This window comes from Danio aesculapii, chromosome 7 (assembly GCF_903798145.1).
Source record: "Danio aesculapii chromosome 7, fDanAes4.1, whole genome shotgun sequence".
NCBI classification, from domain to species: Eukaryota; Metazoa; Chordata; class Actinopteri; order Cypriniformes; family Danionidae; genus Danio; species Danio aesculapii.
This window is the reverse complement of record NC_079441.1, coordinates 17884446-17905550: the sequence shown is the minus strand read 5'-3', so window position 1 is coordinate 17905550 and position 21105 is coordinate 17884446. Positions and strand designations below refer to the sequence as shown.

The following is a 21105-nucleotide window of genomic DNA, read 5'->3' as shown; positions in this document are numbered from 1 at the left end:
GCTTGGTGTCTGACAGGTTGGTCTGAGTAATTCAGAAACTGCTGATCTATTGGGATTTTCATGCACAATAAACTCCAGGGTTTACAGAGGATGGTCAGAAAAAGAGAAGTGAGTGGCAGTTCTTTGGGTGAAATGTCTCACTGACGGCAGTAGTAAGGTAACCACACGTTACAACCAACGTCTGCAACAGAGCATCTCTGGACACAGGGGCGGACTGGGACAACATTTTCAAACGGAAAAAGTTATTGATGGTCAGGCCAAAGTGAATAGCGTGATGTTTATGAAAAGTGTGGGGGGGAAGCGGCAGGCCTGAATCACCGTGGCAGGGCAGATAGACCGCCAGGCCACCGGGAAATGTCCTGTTGCTCCCTATGGCCAGTCTGCCCCTGTCTGGACACAGAACACAAGTGACTGGACTACAGATGAGTGGAAAAGGTTTGCCTGATCCGATGAGTCTCAAGTTCTGCTTCCACCCCCCAGCAATATATATTGCAATATGAATACAATTTCACCAGATAACGTGAATAGTCCTATTTGGAAAGAATTCATTAATTTAGATTGATGGTTTTATTGGTTGATAAATAGTCTTAGTCGCTGACATAATCTTCAGCAGGAATGGTGAAAACTCACCCATTCACGCGGGGCGTCAGTGTCAACCCTTCCCATTCACTTTGAAAGGGTGACGTCAAGCTTTGCTGAATTGTATGTCCGTCTGGCTGCAGAAGTTGTGAATTTCTCAACTTTTTAAGTGCCAACGGAAGCGTCAGCCAATCAGATCGCCTTATGCAAATACCCCAGCTCAAACAGTAGCTGATTGCAGACTAATTTTATTGGCTGACACTGCTATGACGATCGCATCAGCCCCAACTTCAGACACACCCTCTGTCAAGCTTTGACGCTGAAGCCCCGTGTGATTCGGGTATAATGGCGGAGGGCTGCTTCTCACTTAGGGCTGTCTATGCCACTGAGGAAGAGATGGCATCTACAAAGGGAGAATGTCAATCAAAGTGTTTCGACACACTGCTTTTATGAAGTGTGATAATAAAAAAAAATATAGAATTAGTTAATTATTACCATTAGAGGCTGGCTGTATTCACATACTGTTGCCACACAAAATGTCTGAGTGCCTTATTGAATGCTTTCGGCTTCCACCCACTTCTAGCAAAGTATAACTAACAAAGTGGCTAGTGAGTGTAAAATAAATAAATAGACAGATAAATGTAGACAAGACTATGGGACTTCAAGACTATGGCCTTTGTGTTAACAGTATTTATCACTGAAGCAGGTTTAGTGACAGACTTTATGAAGACTGACTTTTGAACCAGTGAACTGTGATGCCATGGCAACAGAGATGAGGGCCGCAGGTCCCAGTGCAGTAGCTCCGTGCTCTCTGAGTCTGAGGACAAGAAGACACTGAAATAAACTATAAAGTTACAAAAGAGTGTTGGACTTTCTGCATAAATAGCACTGGAATGAAACATTGAGGTTTTAATAGGTGTTCAGATTTTAATAGCTTCAATAGGGAGATCTTTGTCCTGAAGGTCATGACCAGGTGAGGAAGATCATGTCCCCGTTAAAACTATTAAGGAACCATTTTGTGTACCTGGCAGGGGCGTAGTGGACATTTTAAAAAGACGGAGGACCGCTGAATGAGATCCAAAAGTTTATGTTCATTTAATTATTAATCACCATTGCTATGCCCCTGGTACCTGGTATCAAATAAGTGTAAAAAACAGTCAGTGTTTCAGTATCAGCCAGAAAAAAATGATTCTTCACCTAAATATATTGACTTTTTTGTTGTTTTTTTAACAGTGTATGTTTTTTTCAGTCTTCCTTGAAAATGTACAGGCTAATATCCTTCTATTTATACCATAGTTGAGCTTTAATCAGATTGGTTACAGCGTGTGGTAACAATTTAGTTTGAGTACCAATTTCCATTATTAACTACTTGCTTATTATTAAGGTATTGGCTGTATATTAGTACTTATGAAGTATATGATCCTATTCTATATACCTAAACCCACCCAATACCTAAACCTAACTAATACCTCACTAACAATTAATAAACAGCAAAGCAGTTCTTTATTGAGCTAAAAGTCTTAATTAATAGTTTGGTTGAAGCGATTGTATTTGGTAATAACTGCTTTTTGGATTCTTGACAATAATTTTAGGCACAATTATCCTTTACAAACTCTTCAGTTTACAGTGATTTCCTAAAGCTATGAACTTCAACAGTGTCAAATGAAGCAACAGCACAACAACTCTCAAATTCAGACAGACCAGCAGAAAAAAAATTCAGGCAAGTTAGTAGCAAACCTACAAAACATCCGCCCACACACACATGCGCAGATGAAAGACAGCATGAAAAAATTCCACTTACTCTTTGATTTTCTGGGTGAGAGGCTGAATAGTCTCTGCAATGCAGTGTGGGGTTTTGTAGTTTTCTCCCTCTGTCTTCAGATAGTCGTAGTCCACCAGTGCCCAGTCTTTCAGACAGAGCGGGACCCCTGTACCATCACCGTACACTGTTACCTGAAACACACAATATTCATGCTTCTCTCAAATCCAAAACCTATACTTCACCTCCATATAGAGTTCAATTCACATAAACAAATGCAGAGAGTCAAGACTTTTTCATTAAATGGCTCTTGGAGGAAACACTGCAATGTTAATAGGTTTCAATGGGGACATTTTAGTCCTGAAGGTCCTGATTACAAATGACAAAAACTGGTGATCTGGTGATACTATACAATACAGAATATGTCCAAAAAAGGAATAATACATTTATTACACCACTTAATCATTTTTGTCAACAGTTAAAGAAAATAAATTTGTTTATTGTTTGTTCCTGTTAGCAAATACATTAACTAACATTAACCAACAATAACTAACATTAATGTTTAGGATGAATTATTAGATGGATTGAATTGAACCAACTATTTTGTAAAAAAATATTTACAATTTTGAAGCCTTGCCAAAAAAACGCAAGCCCGTTATGGCTCTGGGATGAAATATTGCCATTTTAATAGGCTTCAGTGGGGACTTTTTTGTTCCCTCAAGGTGCTTTTTTTGCACCTATTTTTATAAAATGTCTATAAAAAAATACACATTTTTGACAAAATGTACTTTGTTTGCATTAACAAACACAAAATTATTATGAAAACTAAAATTAGAAAGCCAAGATAAAACAATAAGTGTTTCAGAATCAGCCCCACCTACAGTTGAAGTCAGAATTATTAGCCCCCCTGAATTATTATTATTTTTTTTCTCCAATTTCTGTTTAATGGAGAGATTTTTTCAACACATTTCTAATCATAATAGTTTTAATAACTTATCTCTAATAACTGTTTTGTTTTATCCTTGCCATGATGACAGTAAATAATATTTTACTAGATATTTTTCAAGACACTTCTATACAGCTTAAAGTGACATTTAAAGGCTTAACTAGGTTAATTAGGTTAACTAGGCAGGTTAGGGTAATTAGGCAAGTTATTGTATAAATATGGTTTGTTCTGTAGACTATCAAAAAATACATAGCTTAAAGAGGCTAATAATTTTGACCTGAAAATGGCTCATAAAAAATTAAAAACTGCTTTTATTCTAGCCGAAATAAAACAAATAAGACTTTCTTCAGAGGAAAAAATATTACCAGACATACTGTTAAAATTTCCTTGCTCTGTTAAACATCATTTGGGAAATATTAAAAAAAGAAAAATAAATTCAAAGGGGGGCTAATAATTCTGACTTCAACTGTAAAAGCATGTTGAATTTCTAGCAGAAGGTTTATTATCTTGCCTAACTTACTTACACAGCTATCAAGCGTTTCTCAACTTGAAAATGTACACTTCACCTCCAAATGTAGTTCACTAAAGGCTAATTCACACTAATATATGCAGACAGCCATCACATCACATTCATTCATTCATTCATTCATTTTCCTTCGGCTTAGTCTCCATTTCAGACGTCACCACAGTGGAATGAAACTATTCCAGCATATGTTTTACACAATGAATGTCTAACTCAGTATTGGAAAACACCCATTCACACACACTCATACACTACGGACAATTTAGTATATTAAATTCACCTATAGCGGATGTCTTTGGACTGTGGGGGAAACCGGAGAACCAGGAGGAAACCCACATGAACACGGTGAGAACATGCAAACTCCACACAGAAATGAACCAGTCAGGATTTGAACCAGCAACCTTCTTGCTATGAGATGACAAAGCTAACCCCTGAGCCACCGTGCCACCTCACCACATTACAAATTAAAGAAACTATTTGGTACCATTTTAAAATATTGAACACATAGTTAAAGCTGATCTCTTTACTAACATGCTTTTTTATGTAATCACATAATTGTAATTCATTTTGCAATTTGGTATACAAAACTTTTTTACACTTCAAACAGTTTTATTATATTTTAATACAATACACCTTATTGAAAAATGTATGCTGTTTGCATAAACAGACGAAAAATGAAACAAAACAAGATAAGACAATCAGTGTTACAGTATCAGCCAGAAATATATCCATGTTGAATGTCTACTGAAGAGTTATCCGCCTTGTTACACTTGCACATCTATCATGCTCCTCTCAACTTGAAAATATATACTTCACCTACAAATATAGTTCTCTAAAGACCTATTCATACACTCTCAGATAACATCACAGCACTTCTAAAAAAAAGTTTAGCACCTGACATCTGCCAAATCACCACACATAAGATGTTGCCCACACACAATGATAAAGTGCAAGAAAGTTTCTGACTGCTCATGCCATTGTGGTTTGAACTGGTCCTACAATGCCTTTATCAATATAGTTTTGCTTGCTTCTCTTTTGCTTTATGATGATTTATGCTGGCCACAAAACCAGAAGCCACAAGCTTGTCAAAAGCGGAAATTCTCACAGCTCGACATCTTGGTATGCTTTACTGGTCGGTCGAGTCCTGGCTTTAAAAAGCTTTTCCTTTTCATTTCTAAACAGTGTGATTTACATCAGTGTGTGTGTACAGTACGTAAACATATGTGAGATGAGTAGTGTGTCTAAATTAGGAAGAGTAGGTGAAAAGTAGAGAGACAAACTACTTCTAGACATTGGATGGACATTGTACTTTGCCATAAGGCCCCAGTAGAAGATTTATTAAGGAAAGTGGTGTAACTCAGTATTTCTCAACGATGCTTCTTGAGGACCACCATCACAACATGTTTTGGATGTGTCCTTTTATCTGTCACACCCATTACAGGTCTTTCAGCCTCTGCTAATGAGCTGATGATCTGAATCAGGTGCGTTTGATTAAGGAGACATGGAAAATGTGCTGAGCTGGTGGTCCTCCAGGAACGTGGATGAGAAACACTGTTGTAACTGATGGTGGGAAAGTGCAGATGCAGTGCATTTGAATTAGATTCACTATGTAGAGATATAGTAGTACATACACTCACCGGCCACTTTATTAGGTACACGTCCAACTGCTCGTTAATGCAAATTTCTAATCAGTCAATTACATGGCAGCAACTCAATGCATTTAGCCATGTAGACATGGTCAAGACGATCTGCTGCAGTTCAAACACAGCATCAGAATGGGGAAGAATGATGATTTAAGTGACTTTGAATGCAGCATGGTTGTTGGTGCCAGACGGGCTGGTCTGAGTATTTCAGAAACTGCTGATCTACTGGCAGTTCTGTGGGCACCAATAGCTTGTTAATTCCAGTAACTCAAATAACCACTCCTTACAATCGAGGTATGCAGAAGAGCATCTCTGAATGCACAACACGTCCAACCTTGAGGCGAAACTGAACTGGAGTTCAACGAAACTGAGTTCAACCTTGAACTGGAAACTGAGGCTACAATTTGCACAGGCTCACCAAAATTGGACAATAGAAGATTGGAAAAACGTTGCCTGGTCTGATGAGTCTTGATTTCTGCTGCAACATTAGGATGGTAGGGTGAGAATTTGGCATCAACAACATGAAAGCATGGATCCATCCTGCTTTGTTTCAACGGTTCAGGCTGGTGGTGGTGGTGTAATGGTGTGGGGAAATTTTCTTTGCACACTATGGGCCCACTAATACCAATTGAGCATCGTGTCAATGCCACAGACTACCTGAGTATTGTTGCTGACCATGTCCATCCCTTCATGACCACAGTGTACCGCGCCATGTAATAAAACACAAATCATCTCAGACTGGTTTCTTGAACATGACAATGAGTTCACTGGACTCAAATGGCCTCCACACTCACCAGATCTCAATCCAATAGAGCACCTTTGGGATGTGGTGGAATGGGAGATTTGTATCATGGATGTGCAGCCAACAAATATGCAGCAACTGCGTGATGCTATCATGTCAATATGGAGCAAAATCTCTGAGGAATATTTCCAGTACCTTGTTGAATCTATGCCATGAAGAATTAAGGCAGTTCTGAAGGCAAAACGAAACTAGTAAGGTGTACCTAATAAAGTGGCCAGTAAGTTCACATATAAATTCAAATGGGACTCTTATAGTTGGATACAAATTTAATAGTTAGCTCCTGTGAATTTTCTTTAAGTGCAGTTTTAGCTGTTAAATGTGTTGACAATGCATTTTAAAGGTACTATTTTTAATAACTAATTTCTAATAACTAATTCCTTTCGCCTTTGACATGATGAGCGTACATAATATTTTACTAGTTATTTTCCAAGAAACTAGTATTCAGTTTAAAGTTTAATCAAAGGCTTAACTAGGTTAAGTTAACATGGCAAGTTGCATTACAAGAGTGGTTTGTTTTATAGCCAAGCAAAATCAATAATTTCTTAAGGGGGCTAATAATTTTATCCATAAAACTGTAAATGTAAAAGCTGCTTTAATAGAAGGCAAACTAAAAGAACTTAGATCTATTCATAAGATAAAAATATAATAATGAATACTGTGAAAATCTCATTGCTCTGTTAAACATCACTTGTTTAACTTGAAACCTGAAAATGAATAAAAATTTCACAGGTGGGTTAATATTTTTGCCTTTAACTGCATATTGCATATACTGGGTATATGCAGAAACCCTAAAGGTAACTTCAATACCTTTTTAAGACTTTTTAAAGACCTTCTCAGAATATTTAAGACCTCATCGCCACTTCAAGTTCTAATCAGTATCAAACCTTTAACTTAATAAACAGTTGTAGTTAAATAAATCAATGGAGCACAACCATGCAAAAGAACTCTGATAAGTTCGGAAAAATAAATTACGTGGTTGTTTTCAGCGACAGGCTTCAGCCACTGTTTAAACTCGTCTTTCTCCAACCAGGAGTATGCAAACTTACATTTTCCCATTTTGTCATTTGTTTTTTGGAGTCAAACACTTTGGACAACGCTTGAACAAAAATTAAGACCACAGAAAAAAAGCAATTAAGCCTTAATTTTATCATAATTGATTTATCAACTTTTTAACACTTTTTAAGACCCCGCAGACCCCCTTATATAACAAATATTACTGTAACGAATATGGCCAATCAGACACATACTTATTTTGCTTTTATTCAACAAATGCGTCAGCCAACACAGCACCAACATCTGCCCAGGAAAAGACTGGATGGTCAGTTGTAATCTGATTCCAAGGTATTTATGACACAAAGGAATGTGGTCAGAACTGGACAAAGAGAAAACTTTTATAAACTCCGGGTTTAAGACTGATGCTTTAAATGTAAACTTTTATTCTTTCTTTATGTGTAATCAGGTGTTTTGCAACGTTTCCCTTGCTCCTGTATTAATATTATGGTTTTAATACTTCTGCAACCAATGTTTAACTCTACCACAGCTAAACAAGATCATAGATGGTTCATGTTTGATGTCCCTGCAAAGCTAATTTGATGTACTGAACAATAGTTTACATTTCATGTTAATACGAGTGCAACATATTACCATTTTAAGAAACTTGAACATTTCTGCCTCAGTTTACATCAAAATGCCTACGCAGATCACTACACTTCTGAACAAAGGACTATAAACCATGCCTCAGGGAAGTTTAACTTCGGATTAGTCATCCTGGCCCTGGAGGGTGAATACGAACCATCTATATAAAAGCTTGTGCCTAAGGCCACCGCCCAGAAACAGAGAAACCCCAGAAAACAGAACCCCCAAAGAAAGAAACCCCAGAAACCTTAGGCCAGAGACCCCAGGACCCCAGAGAGACTCTAGAGGACTACAGACCAGAGCAGATGGGGGACCCAGACAAAATGGGTTAAACGCACAGCTCAGACATTTCCATCTCTGATACCTTCTTTTCTTTCTTTTCCGTCGAGAGTCTAGTTAAGTTTAGTGCGCCGCAATCCAGTAGTCATCTGGACTCGCCCGGATGCCGCTTCAAACTTGAAACAACCGACTCCACCCTACTCAAAGCCTCGCGAGGAAAAAGAACAACCAGCCAGCCACGTGCTCAACAGAGGAAGCTTCTTCACATTCCAAAAGGAACGCAAGTAACACTTCCATCAGAACTGGTGTAAACTAAATGCAACCCTAAAGAGACCATAGAAGGGTCAAATTGATTATTTTTGGTTTGCTTGGTTTGGTCTTACAAAATCCGAGGTTTTCCATCATTACATTCTCTCAAACTCTTCTTTTACTTTCTTTAATCTTCTCTACACTTGTATGAATGTGTGTTTGTGTAAAGTGTTAGTTTCTGTTAGATTAGTCAATAAAGTGTCATTTTGTATGAAGAAAGGTCCCTGTGCATATTTATGAATCTAATGTCTTAAACTTCGATCTTGCTATCCTGCTTAAACATAAATGGGTTTTTATTTTGATAGCAATAGGCTTAATTAAAGTCAACTGTCCATTCGAACCATCGCTGGATGATTCGTTTGTTCAGATTTAAAGAGTCGATTCTTTGAAGCCCCGTTTAAATGAATCTTCTTCTTCTTCCCTTTGAGTTAATTCGCAACATTACAGATGAATTGAATACAACTTATATTTGACATAATATATTAAAATGTTTTCCTCTTATATTTTTAGTTGCACTGTAATAACAGCATTACACTGGTTTTATGTCAGTCTTATGTCTCCTCCAGTAAGTGTCTTTACCTCATTGTTAAAAGTCACGAGAGCCACTCTTCGGTGAGATGAGGTTTTCAGCAGGGAGGACAGCACCATCTGAAGAGCTTCTTGGACTCCCTGACAAAAGTAACTACACATGTACTGACTCCATGTATGGTGCCTATTTATACTTTAGCATAAAAAAGGCAAAAGTGATCTCTCACCTGCAGTCGTGAAACATATGTAGGTGATCGCATGCTGTTACCAGGAGAGATCTGAGGGGACAAAAATAGATCTGTAATCAAGATATGAAACATGAGTGTAAGAACAATGACATAAAAAGTGCTGTATGTAAGTTTTTGACTCTTCTGAAATGTAAAAAAATACCATAATATGTTTGCATTTCAGAAACACGCTAATTTAGCATATTTGTTTATCTGAAAAACAACGCAGTCAGTTATTCTCCTTTGAAAATGTGCACTCAGAATGTATTTATTTATTTATTAGAATTTATTAAGTCTTTATTTTGGTCTGCATAACTCCACCCACTGCCAGTTTACCCAATTATATTTAGACACCCCGGTCTGCTTTGGTGGAAAACACAGGATATTTCATTTTAATCTTGAAGGCTGCCTCAATGTGTGTATGTGCAATGGAATAGCACACAGGTACAGATGGCACGCACTGCGGTGGGGCCCTGCGTAATGGGGGGCGGGGCAAAATTAAGGTTGTTCATTTCTGTAATTTTAACGATCAATAAAAATACTATAATATCATCCCGTATATGAAACATGCTACACTTTCATAATTAATTTGTTTGGTATCATTTGTATCATATTTTTAATATATTTTTTTTGTCGGTCAGTCTACAAAATAAACAAGAAGACTGAACAACATTTGAGGTGAAATGGATTGTTTAGTGGCCAAAACAGGGCCAAACACAAGCTGTTAGCCTAAAAAAGTAAACATTTACAAGTAATGTCTTATTGTTTACTGTATTACAAAACTATAATTACATCTCATACACGAAACATGTTACACTTTATTAATTCATACATTAACACTATACTCAAGGCTAATAAAATAAAACCCACATATCAATACCCTGACTTTTTTCTTAAATGTATGCATATTTCTCTCGAACATTGTTATTTTATTAAAACACAAAAGATTTCTGATTATTTCTACCTTAAACTACTGAGGTCAGAATCATCGCATGCATTTCAGTGTCTCAATTTCCCCTATGCATTTAAATATACATGAGTCTGTTGCCGGGCAACTTTCTGCTAACATAAACATAAATGTAAGATAAAAAAACACACAACTTCAAAACAACATATTAAGTTCTGCGAAAAAAACAAACAAAGAAGAGTGGAAGTAAAGTGGGGTGCGCACATACAAATTTATAGGCTGTATTAACAAAAATATCACAATTTTAGGGTAATGACTTCATAAAATATGATGACAGATATTCATTGCTTAGTTCTAATATCTCAATAAAAGCTTTGAATATAAATATAATGTGACAATATGATGTCTTACATGAGGACATTCAGAATGACTAATATAGCCATTCTACTTAGTCAGTTCCAGTGTTAACAAATATTTTTAAGTAAAAAGAGTGTGACAGACGGAGCATCAAAGCACACCCATTTGGTCTCTCAAAAGGGAAACTGTTGTATTTTTTAAATAAATATCTTATTACTTGTTATTCTTTGGTTTTCCAATTTGTCATAAGGGTGTGGTAATTATTTTTTTAATTTCATACTTTTATTGAAAATTTTTGTCTTTTTTGGTCTCACTTGTATCATAATTTTTTTTTAATAATATTTTTTTTCTGGGTTTTCACCTTTAATTGATAGGACAGTAGAGAGTATTGACAGGAAAGTGTGGGGAGCAGAGAGAGGTGAAGTATCAGCATAGGACTGCGAGGTGGAATCGAACTCGGGTTGCCGTGAGCACCGGAGTGCATGTGTCGACACACTAACCACTACACCACTGGCGCCGACCATTTGTATTATAATTTTAATATATTTTAATATATTTTTTAGTCAGTTATCTACAAAATAAACAAGAAGACTGAACAACATTTGAGGTGAAATGGATTGTTCAGTGGCCAAAACAAAAGGGCAAAACACAAACTGTTAGCCTAAATAAAACTAAATATTTAGGAGTAATGTCTTATTGTTAACTGTATGACCAACACAACAGTAGCTTAGTCCAATTTAAACAGTTATACCTGTTAATGACAAAATCATCCATCGTGCCAGTGCAGTTTCACTTTAATTAGTTTAATCAACTTGATTATTTACCACAATAAGTTAGGACAGGCTTTCCAAGCATAATATTTTCAACACAAAAAATATTAGCGTGTCCATGGGCATTTTATGGTGCTTTTACACCTGTGAATTGATTAATTTATTCCGAAACAGGGATTACAATTGTTACACTGTTGCTCTTTGTTGTTGGTGCGGTTCGCTTTCACACGGCAAAGTTTCTAAACAGACCAAAAGAGCTAAAACAAGTCAAGTGTGAGTAAACTCTCCTCACATTGGTCAGAGTTTCATGGTTTATTTTTCAGAGTCCCGCCCAGCTGTCAGGGGTGGTGGTTTGGTGGTGTTTGACAGGGTGTGTGCAACGTGTCTGAAGAGCGAGGAGGGAGACGCGCAATTTCTGGGAGATTATCACTCGTTTGCGGGCATCCGGGAGTCTCTGTGCATTTGCGGGAGACTCCCGAAACTTCTGGGAGACTTGGGATGTCTGGAATGACCTCCCCCCTACTCATATTTCTCTCTTCATATAGCCTTATGCCTATTACATATCAATAATACACTGTGATATAACCGGGCTCGGATCGTATTGCTTTCTCACTACAATCGATCCGCTCCAGAGTTCGTTTCAATCGAGCCGAGACAACCTCATTCAATCGATCTCGGAGCAATTGTTTTGGTGCGGATCCGAGCGCGATTGCTTGATTCACATATGCCAAACGAACCGCGCCAACTGGGCAAACGAGACAGGTTCCAAAACAAAAGTCTAGGTGTGAAAGCACCCTTAGACATTGTCAACTTTCTTTAAGAAAATTGCTTAAAGAAAGAAAGACTATGGACATTTTCAAAGGTAAAATGCTTTTTGTTCTCTTAACAAGTTCTTATGAGTAGATAATATATATATATATATATATATATATATATATATATATATATATATATATATATATATATATATATATATATATATATATATATATATATATATAGTTATAGTAGTCCGTTCTTTTACATGAAAATAAACTATAGCAGACTCTAGGACATAACAATAATACGCCTTCATTCTTGTAGGTGGGCCCAGGCAATTTGCGTTACACCACTCTGCGTATGCGACAGAAAATGCCTCCAAAATGAGACACAGATTCAGAATTAGAAAAAACCACAAGGTGTTTTTTAATGAGCAAATGGTATGAATATTACAAATATAAACATTAGCTGAGCAGGTTACATTGTAAGGCTCAATCGTCATGCACGCTCCCTCCTGTTGGTGTCGTTATTCTGGTAATATACGCATATGTGTAGTCATTAGCCCCTTTCACACATACAGACCTTTCCAGAAAATTACCGGCAATTTTCTGAAAAGGTCTGTATGTGTGATCAGTAACATTACCGGTAATTTGTCGGAATGCTGCGCTGTGTGATTGCAGAAGGAAGATTGCCAGAAAGAGCGCATTCACGCTTAGAACACGCTGACGTGAGACATTTACTTTAGCCAATCAGAACACTCAGACGTATTCACACCCACGCGGTTTATTTTAAAAAAGCCTTTGGAATATTTTTTCCAGATGTCCATACCTTTGCTAGATGTTAGTCAGATAACGTTTCTATGTTCCTTCTTAATTCCAACTGTGGAAAAAATGAACGATAAAACGCTTTTGACAAACCGCTGTTTGTTTACCTTCAAGCTCTGCTTCAGTTGCATGACGCGTGTGCATGTGAAGGAGCCGGTGAGCGCTAGCACACACACATATTATGAACATCTCGACATCTGAAAGTGTTCCTCCATATGTTTTCATAGAAGTTGTTCACAATACTTATCCATCCACAGAATTTGTAATGTAGTCAAATGTGTAAACATTTAGCTGCGGTTCGTGTTTCTGCCTTGGGATGGTTCACAAAGCAGCTGCATGAATGCTAAAGCTTTAAATAAAAGTGAAACCATCAAGAAAAGGCTGACCCCGTCTATGTTTAGAAACACAAGCGCTGCCTTTTATAGGTCATCTCTGGTTAATGATGTCAGAATTTACCAGTATTTTGGAATGGATGTGTAAATGGTCTTTTCTGGAAAAATTCCGCCTCTCCGTGCCTGTGTGAACACCTTTTTTATGAATTTACAGGTAAAGTCGTTCTGGAAAGTTTCCAGATATTTACTGGTATCACTGTGTGAAAAGGGCTTTTGTCAGAGGGGTCAGGTGAAAAAAACGCCCTCCAAAGTTTTGAATGTGAACTGCAATACCTAGTTCAACCACTAGGTCAATCTTACATACTGCATCTTCAAGATGTCTATAAAGGCTGATTTCTTAACTTGGTCTTGGTGTATGCACAACACCTTCAGAAAAAGGCTAGAAAAATTGCTGTGTTTCCACTCACCCAGGCCACACACTGAATTTTGACCCCCTTTACTTGGGGGGGGAGATATAGTACCATTAATATACATACAAATAAATTGAGATACAGCTTTTTTGCATGAGCTGTGACGTCTACTACACCTTTTGCACTCACTCACTTAAGTGAAAGACATAATTAGCTCTCCTTATTATTTTGGCAACTGTTGTTTGTTATTTATTCTGTGTTGGCTGATTTGTTTTAATTTATTTTAACCTGAGATTCACAAAGCAGATTTTTGTTGTATGATGTACAATGATAATAATTTGAATGGAAGTGACCTCAGAAGTGACGCTCATGCTTCCGGAAATGTCCACACACAGGACAATAAGCATGTCATCCAGATTCTCGTAGTCTGTTTCCTTCTCGTCCATGTAAAGCACATCTCTGCCTACAGGACTGCGAGAGGTAAACCGGCCCCTTTTCAGTGAAGACTGGGGAAAAACGTTCTCCTTTCCACAAAACTCACAACACCACAGCTAAAGAGAAAAAAACACTCATATTTTAAACACAATAACACTCACATATCAGATAAACAGACATTGGTTTAACTTACTGTTGTTGATTGGTTTGTGACTGGGCTGCTTGCAGAGGAAAGGACGGCACTGCACTTTCCACAATGCACTGGTTTCTGGGTGCTCTGTATAGCAGATGCTACAGAGACAGAAGTTGAGCTGATTTGCATGGGTAAGATAATGCTTTAAAAATATATTTAGCAGTGCATCAGACCTTTATTAATGTCCACCAGACTTCCCACTTTCAGTGACACTACATTGATGTTAGCTTTAAGACGAGTCTCTTCATTATTCTCCAGGCCTGAGAGACAGAGATGCACAGTAATAGAGAGAACAGATTTTGTGCACAGTAAAAGAACATATTTTGTGTTATTCAGCTCAATAAAGCAAATAAATTAAAGAGGTCATGAACTGATCAATTCCCCTGCTTTTTTTGATATATAAGTGATCACTGTGCTATAAAAACATCCTGTTAGTTTCATGACGAAAAAGTCTTTGGTTAGTGTAAAAACAGCTTATATTTAAGTCAATCTGCATAAATGACAGGTTGTGGAACGAGCTACTTTTTTGTGTAATAAACTCCACCTCCACTGAAGTAACCACTGACTGCAACTCCGCCCACTGATTCACATTTAAATAACAATATCTAAACACAGGTCTATGCAGAAAACAAACAATAAAGAGGCCTGAAGTAAACAAGACCTCAACAATAATAAATAATAGATACAATTCTAAGTTACAATTACAAAACTACAATTACAAGTTCCAGACCAACAGTAATAACTTTGGTCAGTTCATTTCTCTGCAGATTTGTTTGAAAACAAGACATGTTTTTTTGTTTCGAGTTTGTGCCGACTTTATTGGACTGAGAGTAATGTTGAACCTAGGTCTGGATGATAAAGATAGTATCGTTTTTATTGACCGAACACCATCATCAATAACGGTAAAAAAAAAAAGTTTGGTATGAAGTTTCGGTATGAAGCGCTATAGTTTTATCAAAATGTGGCTGCTGAGCGTGCACCTTGTGAAACAATGCTTAAAGTGTAAGTTTGTCATTTCCAATGGAGGCGCATGAGTTGCAGCACAAATAGGGAGTGAAGCGCACATGTTGTGCAAGAGTTAACTTTCAACTTTTCAGAATGCCATGTGTGCACCGCATTAAGCCTAGTTCACACTACAGGATTTTAAGCCTGATTTGAGCCCGATTTGCAAGTTAACGAGCTCACCGACAGATCGGGCTGTGATCGGGAGGAAATCTGCGGGTGCACGGCGCTCACCAGTCTTTACTGAACTACTACTGAACAATGCATCAAAAGAGGCTCGCTGAAACGTCGCCGACACCTCGCAGACGGAAATGTAATATCTAGCATGCTGAATATTCCAGAGCAGTCGGCCGACTCGACCCCATGTGCGGTCAGATGTAGTGACGAGCTGCAGCCAATGAGAGAGCATATCAGCATAAGCTGAATGCCTGTGTGCTCAGGAGCTCAACAGAAACGTCTGTGATTGGCCAGAATGGGCATCGGTGCACTCGCTTCATTCTGCGTTAACACGGACACGAGAGTCGGCTATATTAACAGGGGAACTAGAATTCTGTAACTATTAGAATTACCATACTGCTCATTCTGACCGTTCTTATATAAAACGTCATATTGTCACATCGTATTTACATTCAAAGCTTCTATTGAGATACTAAAATTAAGCTCTGAATGTCTGTCATCATATTTGATGACATCATTACCCTAAAAATATTGTCTTTTTTGGTAATACAGCCTATAAATATGTAGTTAAGATACTAGAAGATGCAAAGGTCTGGGCCTCGCTTTCATTTTCACTTTCAAACAGGAGCTATTTCGCACCACAGGATATGCTGTTTTGAAAGATATACCTGAAGTAAATTTATGTTTTTGCTATCAGAGAGTTATGTTTATGTTAGCAGGAAGTTGCTAAGCAAATAAATGCACGCATAATTAAAGTCACAGCAAAAAGTAGCATATATGCATGCAGTCATGTTGACCAATATGGTAAAAATTAAAGGTAGAAATGCTCAGTTCTTTACTGTTTTGTAGATTAAAAAATAACAATTTTAGAAATACACAGATATTTAGGAAACGTCAGGGTGTTATAGATATGTTAGTTTTATTTCAAAGAGTTATTAAATTACAAAAATTAAAAACTCTCTGTGTATCAATCCACTCAAACCTTGCAGATGAGCGATTGATCCGCTGATGCATCAACTGACTGACGATGTTTTTAAATGCTTCCTTGAAAGCTTGAAATGCTGTCAGTGATGTCATCAGCACACAAGCAGTGTTCAGCTTTTTCTGACTACTCCTCCCTCAACATTTCATTGGCTGTGGTTTGGTAGCTGGACTGAGCTGTTGGGGAACTAGTTGTTGTCAGATCTTGTAGTGTGTGACCCCCCTCTTGTGGATCATTTATGTAGTGTCGCGTAGTGTGAACACCACAGCGATTAAAAGACACACAATCAAGTCATGTAGTGTGAACAGCACAGCGATCTGCCGATGTTTAAAATCCTGTAGTGTGAACTAGGCTTAAGTAGAACTAACCAATCTGCACACTTATGGAATATACACATTTCAGCAACGGTAGACTAATTACTCTCAGACAAACACAGTGCACCTAAACACTGCAGTGCTTTTTACTTTCTCCATAAACTTGTATCTGAGCTAAAGCAATAGTTTGTCTGTTTGTCATCCTCTGAGAAAACAGTTGAGAGAAAACATCTAGTTACAAAAATACGACAGGGGAGCATGAGCGCAAAGCGCATTGAAGAGGGTGAAGGAAGTCACACGCCTGCGCTTTTCACGTGCAAATTTTGGGTTGCATCATTGCCACTTCAGATAGGAATAACAACACATGCAAAAATGAGTGCCGTATAGCAGCAGTGAGGCGATTATAAATAAAAAAGGATGTAAGGATGTCGCCACAGTGGCTTTTTGGTTTCTTTTCTTGTTCATCCCAGCCAATCGCAGCCCATTTCAAAGAGTTTTTAGCATAGGGGTAACATAGTCATCCAACTTCACAATTTGTAATGTTGCAATAAATATTTAAATAATGATGGTTGGTTCCTTTACTTGAAACTCAGACTTGATTATCATAATTTGTTCTGTTTACAGAGTTTGCTGTATCAATATTATTCACACCCAGATGTTGATCTACCTTTAACATTGCACACACTTTGTAACATTCTGTCAAGTTGAAGAGTCTCTTTAACACCTATGTTTATTTATTGTAAAGAGATCAGACATGGGGCAACGCAGTGGCGCAGCAGGTAGTGCTGTCGCCTCACAGCAAAAGGTCGCTGGTTCGAGCCTCGGCTGAGTCAGTTGGCGTTTTTGTGTGGAGTTTGCATGTTCTCCCTGCATTCGCGTGGGTTTCCTCCGGGTGCTCCGGTTTCCCCCATAGTCTAAAGACATGCGGTACAGGTGAATTGGGTAGGCTAAATTGTCCGTAGTGTATGTGTGTGTGAATCAGTGTGTATGTGTTTCCCAGTGATGGATTGCAGCTGGAAGGGCATCCGCTGCATAAAACAAATGCTGGATAAGTTGGCAGTTCATTCCGCTGTGGCAACCCCAGATTAATAAAGGGACTAAGCCGAAAAGAAAATGAATGAATAAATGAGATCAGATATTATTGTTTAAATATTTTTGTTTTGACTATTAAAAACTTTCTGCCCTAATAATGTTGGTAAATTAAAATAAAGTGGTTGAATAAAAAACACTAATATTTCTTATTGTATTGTTAAAAAATATTCAATAATTATTGATATCGAATGATATAAAACATCATATCGTGGTATTTTTTTCTCCCAGCCCTAGTTTAACCACACAAATGTGAGTAACTGTTTTTATTATTTTTCACTATTGACTTTATTGAATATTTATGCATTTTGATGTACAATCTATTCAAATAGCAATATTATAAGTAGACATAATAGTATAGTACATATTAAACAAAAAAGGCATTCAATAAACACTTAAATACAATAAAGCTATTTATTAACATGTCCAAGGTCACATGAGGATTTAATGAATAGTTTGTGTGCATGTTTGTGTTCAGAGGACAGCGTTTTCTCACCTCTGGGTGGTAATGGCGGTGGGACAGGACTAGAGAAAGAACTTCTCTTCTGTATGTTACGTGGTGGTACAGGTGGTGGAAACAATGATGGAGCTGTAGTAATAAATACAAGGTCAGAAATTAACATCTCCATTAAGAAGCTAAATTTTCTACTGTATTAAGTATTAGGTGCACACAAGTATTAAGTACCTAATTAGTAATTAATTGTTGTTAAAAAAAGTAAATAATTACTTTAATCAGTCAGAATGAAATATATAAACAGTTGTCACTAAAAATGTAAAGTTAAAATCAACATTTTAAAAAAGAGCACCTTGTAGGGCTGCAATTTGTTGTTAATTACTGATATCTTAACATTACGACATAGATTATTAATGTTATATACGTGTTAAATTCAGGCAACACGGAAAAACAAGCTGGTCCATGATGATAGTTATATCCAAGTTACAATTCATATCTCTCGTAATGATTGTCTACATTGATGAGTTTAGCTTTATAACTTTGGGCCCTATCATACACACAGGGCAATGCGGTGCAAGGCGCGACGCAATTGTTGTTTGCTAGTTTCAGCTTGGCACAAGAGTCGTTTTGACGTGTTGCGCCAGCCACGCTGTTTAAATAGCAAATGCATTTGCGCTCATATGTGCGCCCATGGGCGTTCTGGTCTAAAAAAGGAGGTGTGTTGAGGCGCATTGCTGGCACGTTGCTATTTTGAGGAGCTAAAATAGAATGTTCAATAGACCAGATCAAAGCTATTCTATAGTCCAGCGCAGAGCGCATTAGTTATGCGCCTCGCTTACACATTGCTTAATACAGACAGAAATATTTTTACAAATGAAAAAGAATTAAAATATTATGGATATATATAGGATATAATAAGGATGTATATATAGGATATAAATAGAAAGGATTAAAATATTACAAAAATATTATTTTCTAGTCTACATAAATATAAAAACCATACTTTCATGCCTTCTTCATGTCGGAGGGCTTTTTCAGGTTATTTGTGACAATTTGCTTTTGTATAATGTCATTATTATTAGTAATATTATTTATTATATGCATATTTATATTTGTTTTATTAAAAACAAGCTTAGATTTGCCCACCTGTCAGGTTTTAGACCATATGGGGCATAGCATGTGTATTTGGATATAACTCAGTTTTTTGACCGCACTTTGTTATTATTGTTTATTTATTCATTTGCTGGAAATTAGAACTGAATTTAGAAATAGTTTTTAAACTATGCATTGTCAAAATAGAGCCTTTTGTATCTGCACTTGTTGTGCATCGTAAGAGATTCTATTCATTGCCTGCAGTGAGTTTGTTAAACACTAAAGCACTCAAATACTTAACATCAATATGTTTAATTGGTTATTATGCTCATTGCTGCAAAAAATAGTTTATTAGACTAATGATCCTGCTTTTATTCAGTAAGAATGCATTTAGTATAAAATACCCAACAATAAAAATATTTACATTATTTGATTCATTTTTTTCAAATAAATAATATTCTTTTGAACTGATGAACAAAAGAAAATCTGTTTTCGCAAGCGTAAGCAGTGAGAAGGTTTCCTGTCATCAGCTTTTAACACCCACGAAGAGGATGTGATGTTACTTTTCCAAACGAACAATTACTTTTTAAACACAATCGAGCACTTGTGAACTGAAAGTGTGCCTCCATCCACCATCAGGCAAAGTTAACAAATTCTATTCAATTTTATTCTTCTCAATCAGAATAATAAAACAAAAAACTGGTACAAACACAATATTAAAAAAGAAAATTACATTCCCAGTTTTGAGCCAGCTCATAGCTAGAATATTATCCTCTTTACACATTAGGAGCATTGTTCATAAATGTGAAGAAGAGTTATTGTCATTTATTCACCTGGTTTCTGAACAACAGTAATGCGGTTGTCATAAGGGTGATCTGAGATGGATTGAGCTCTGAACAGACCACAGGGAAGAGTGGAGGCAGAACCTACAACACATGAACAATCATGTTTACAGATAGAGTGACTACATTCACTAAAAATAAGCATTTTTTTCTGTAGTGTAAGAATCTCTAAACATTATTTCACTAAAAATAACCTATCTCTATTTAATAGTTTCCAAGAACGCAAAAGCTTAATCATTAATGGCAAAAAAAGCTTTCTTTTTAAGAGTGTATATTTAATAATATAAAACCAGTTAGATTGAGGTGAGCTGTAACAATAGGAGCTTGCATTTTCAGGGACAATGACATAACAGAATAGATTGTATATATTTTATATATATATATATATATATATATATATATATATATATATATATATATATATATATATATAAGGGCGACATGTTGAGCGGGTAGCGCTGTTGCCTTTGCAGCAAGAAGGTTGCTGGTTTGAGCCCCGGCTGGGTTAGTTGACATTTCTGTGTGGAGTTTGCATGATCTCCCCGTGTTAGCATGGGTTTCCTCTAAGCGCTCTGGTTTCCCTCACAGTCCAAAGACATGCACTATAGTTGAATTGAGTAAGCTAAATTGTCCTTAGTGTATGTCCTGGTCCTCCAGGTTGGGGGTTGAGCCTTGGGCTAGCGACCCACCTCGTAAAAATTTAATGTTACGAAACACCGACATCTAACCATTAAATACAGAATATAAGAATGAAAGAATATAAAGTGTCAGATAAATAAGTGTTGAAAAATTGTCTGTTAAAAAAAATCTAAATAAACATCTACCGCTCTCTTAGAAATAAATTGGCACTGCTTTTCTTAAAAGGTTACTGTTAAAAATGCTGGGTTCCACACAATTGATTTGTGTAGGGACAACATGAAGGAATTAAGTTAGCTT

General features: G+C 36.9%; 1 protein-coding gene across 1 annotated transcript in view; it reads right to left on the bottom strand.

Annotated features, from left to right (window-relative positions):
• Nucleotides 1–21105, bottom strand: part of si:dkey-9k7.3 (circularly permutated Ras protein 1) — a 38519-nt gene that overhangs the window by 15063 nt on the left and 2351 nt on the right. Inside the window, exons 3-11 of the mRNA XM_056461180.1 lie at nucleotides 20161–20253; nucleotides 18278–18370; nucleotides 14391–14477; nucleotides 14218–14315; nucleotides 13943–14140; nucleotides 9231–9281; nucleotides 9055–9144; nucleotides 2381–2532; nucleotides 1315–1396 (exon numbers count right to left, since the gene is read on the bottom strand). Of these exons, the coding sequence (XP_056317155.1) occupies nucleotides 1315–1396; nucleotides 2381–2532; nucleotides 9055–9144; nucleotides 9231–9281; nucleotides 13943–14140; nucleotides 14218–14315; nucleotides 14391–14477; nucleotides 18278–18370; nucleotides 20161–20253 (944 nt within the window). The remainder of the gene's footprint in view (nucleotides 1–1314; nucleotides 1397–2380; nucleotides 2533–9054; nucleotides 9145–9230; nucleotides 9282–13942; nucleotides 14141–14217; nucleotides 14316–14390; nucleotides 14478–18277; nucleotides 18371–20160; nucleotides 20254–21105) is intronic.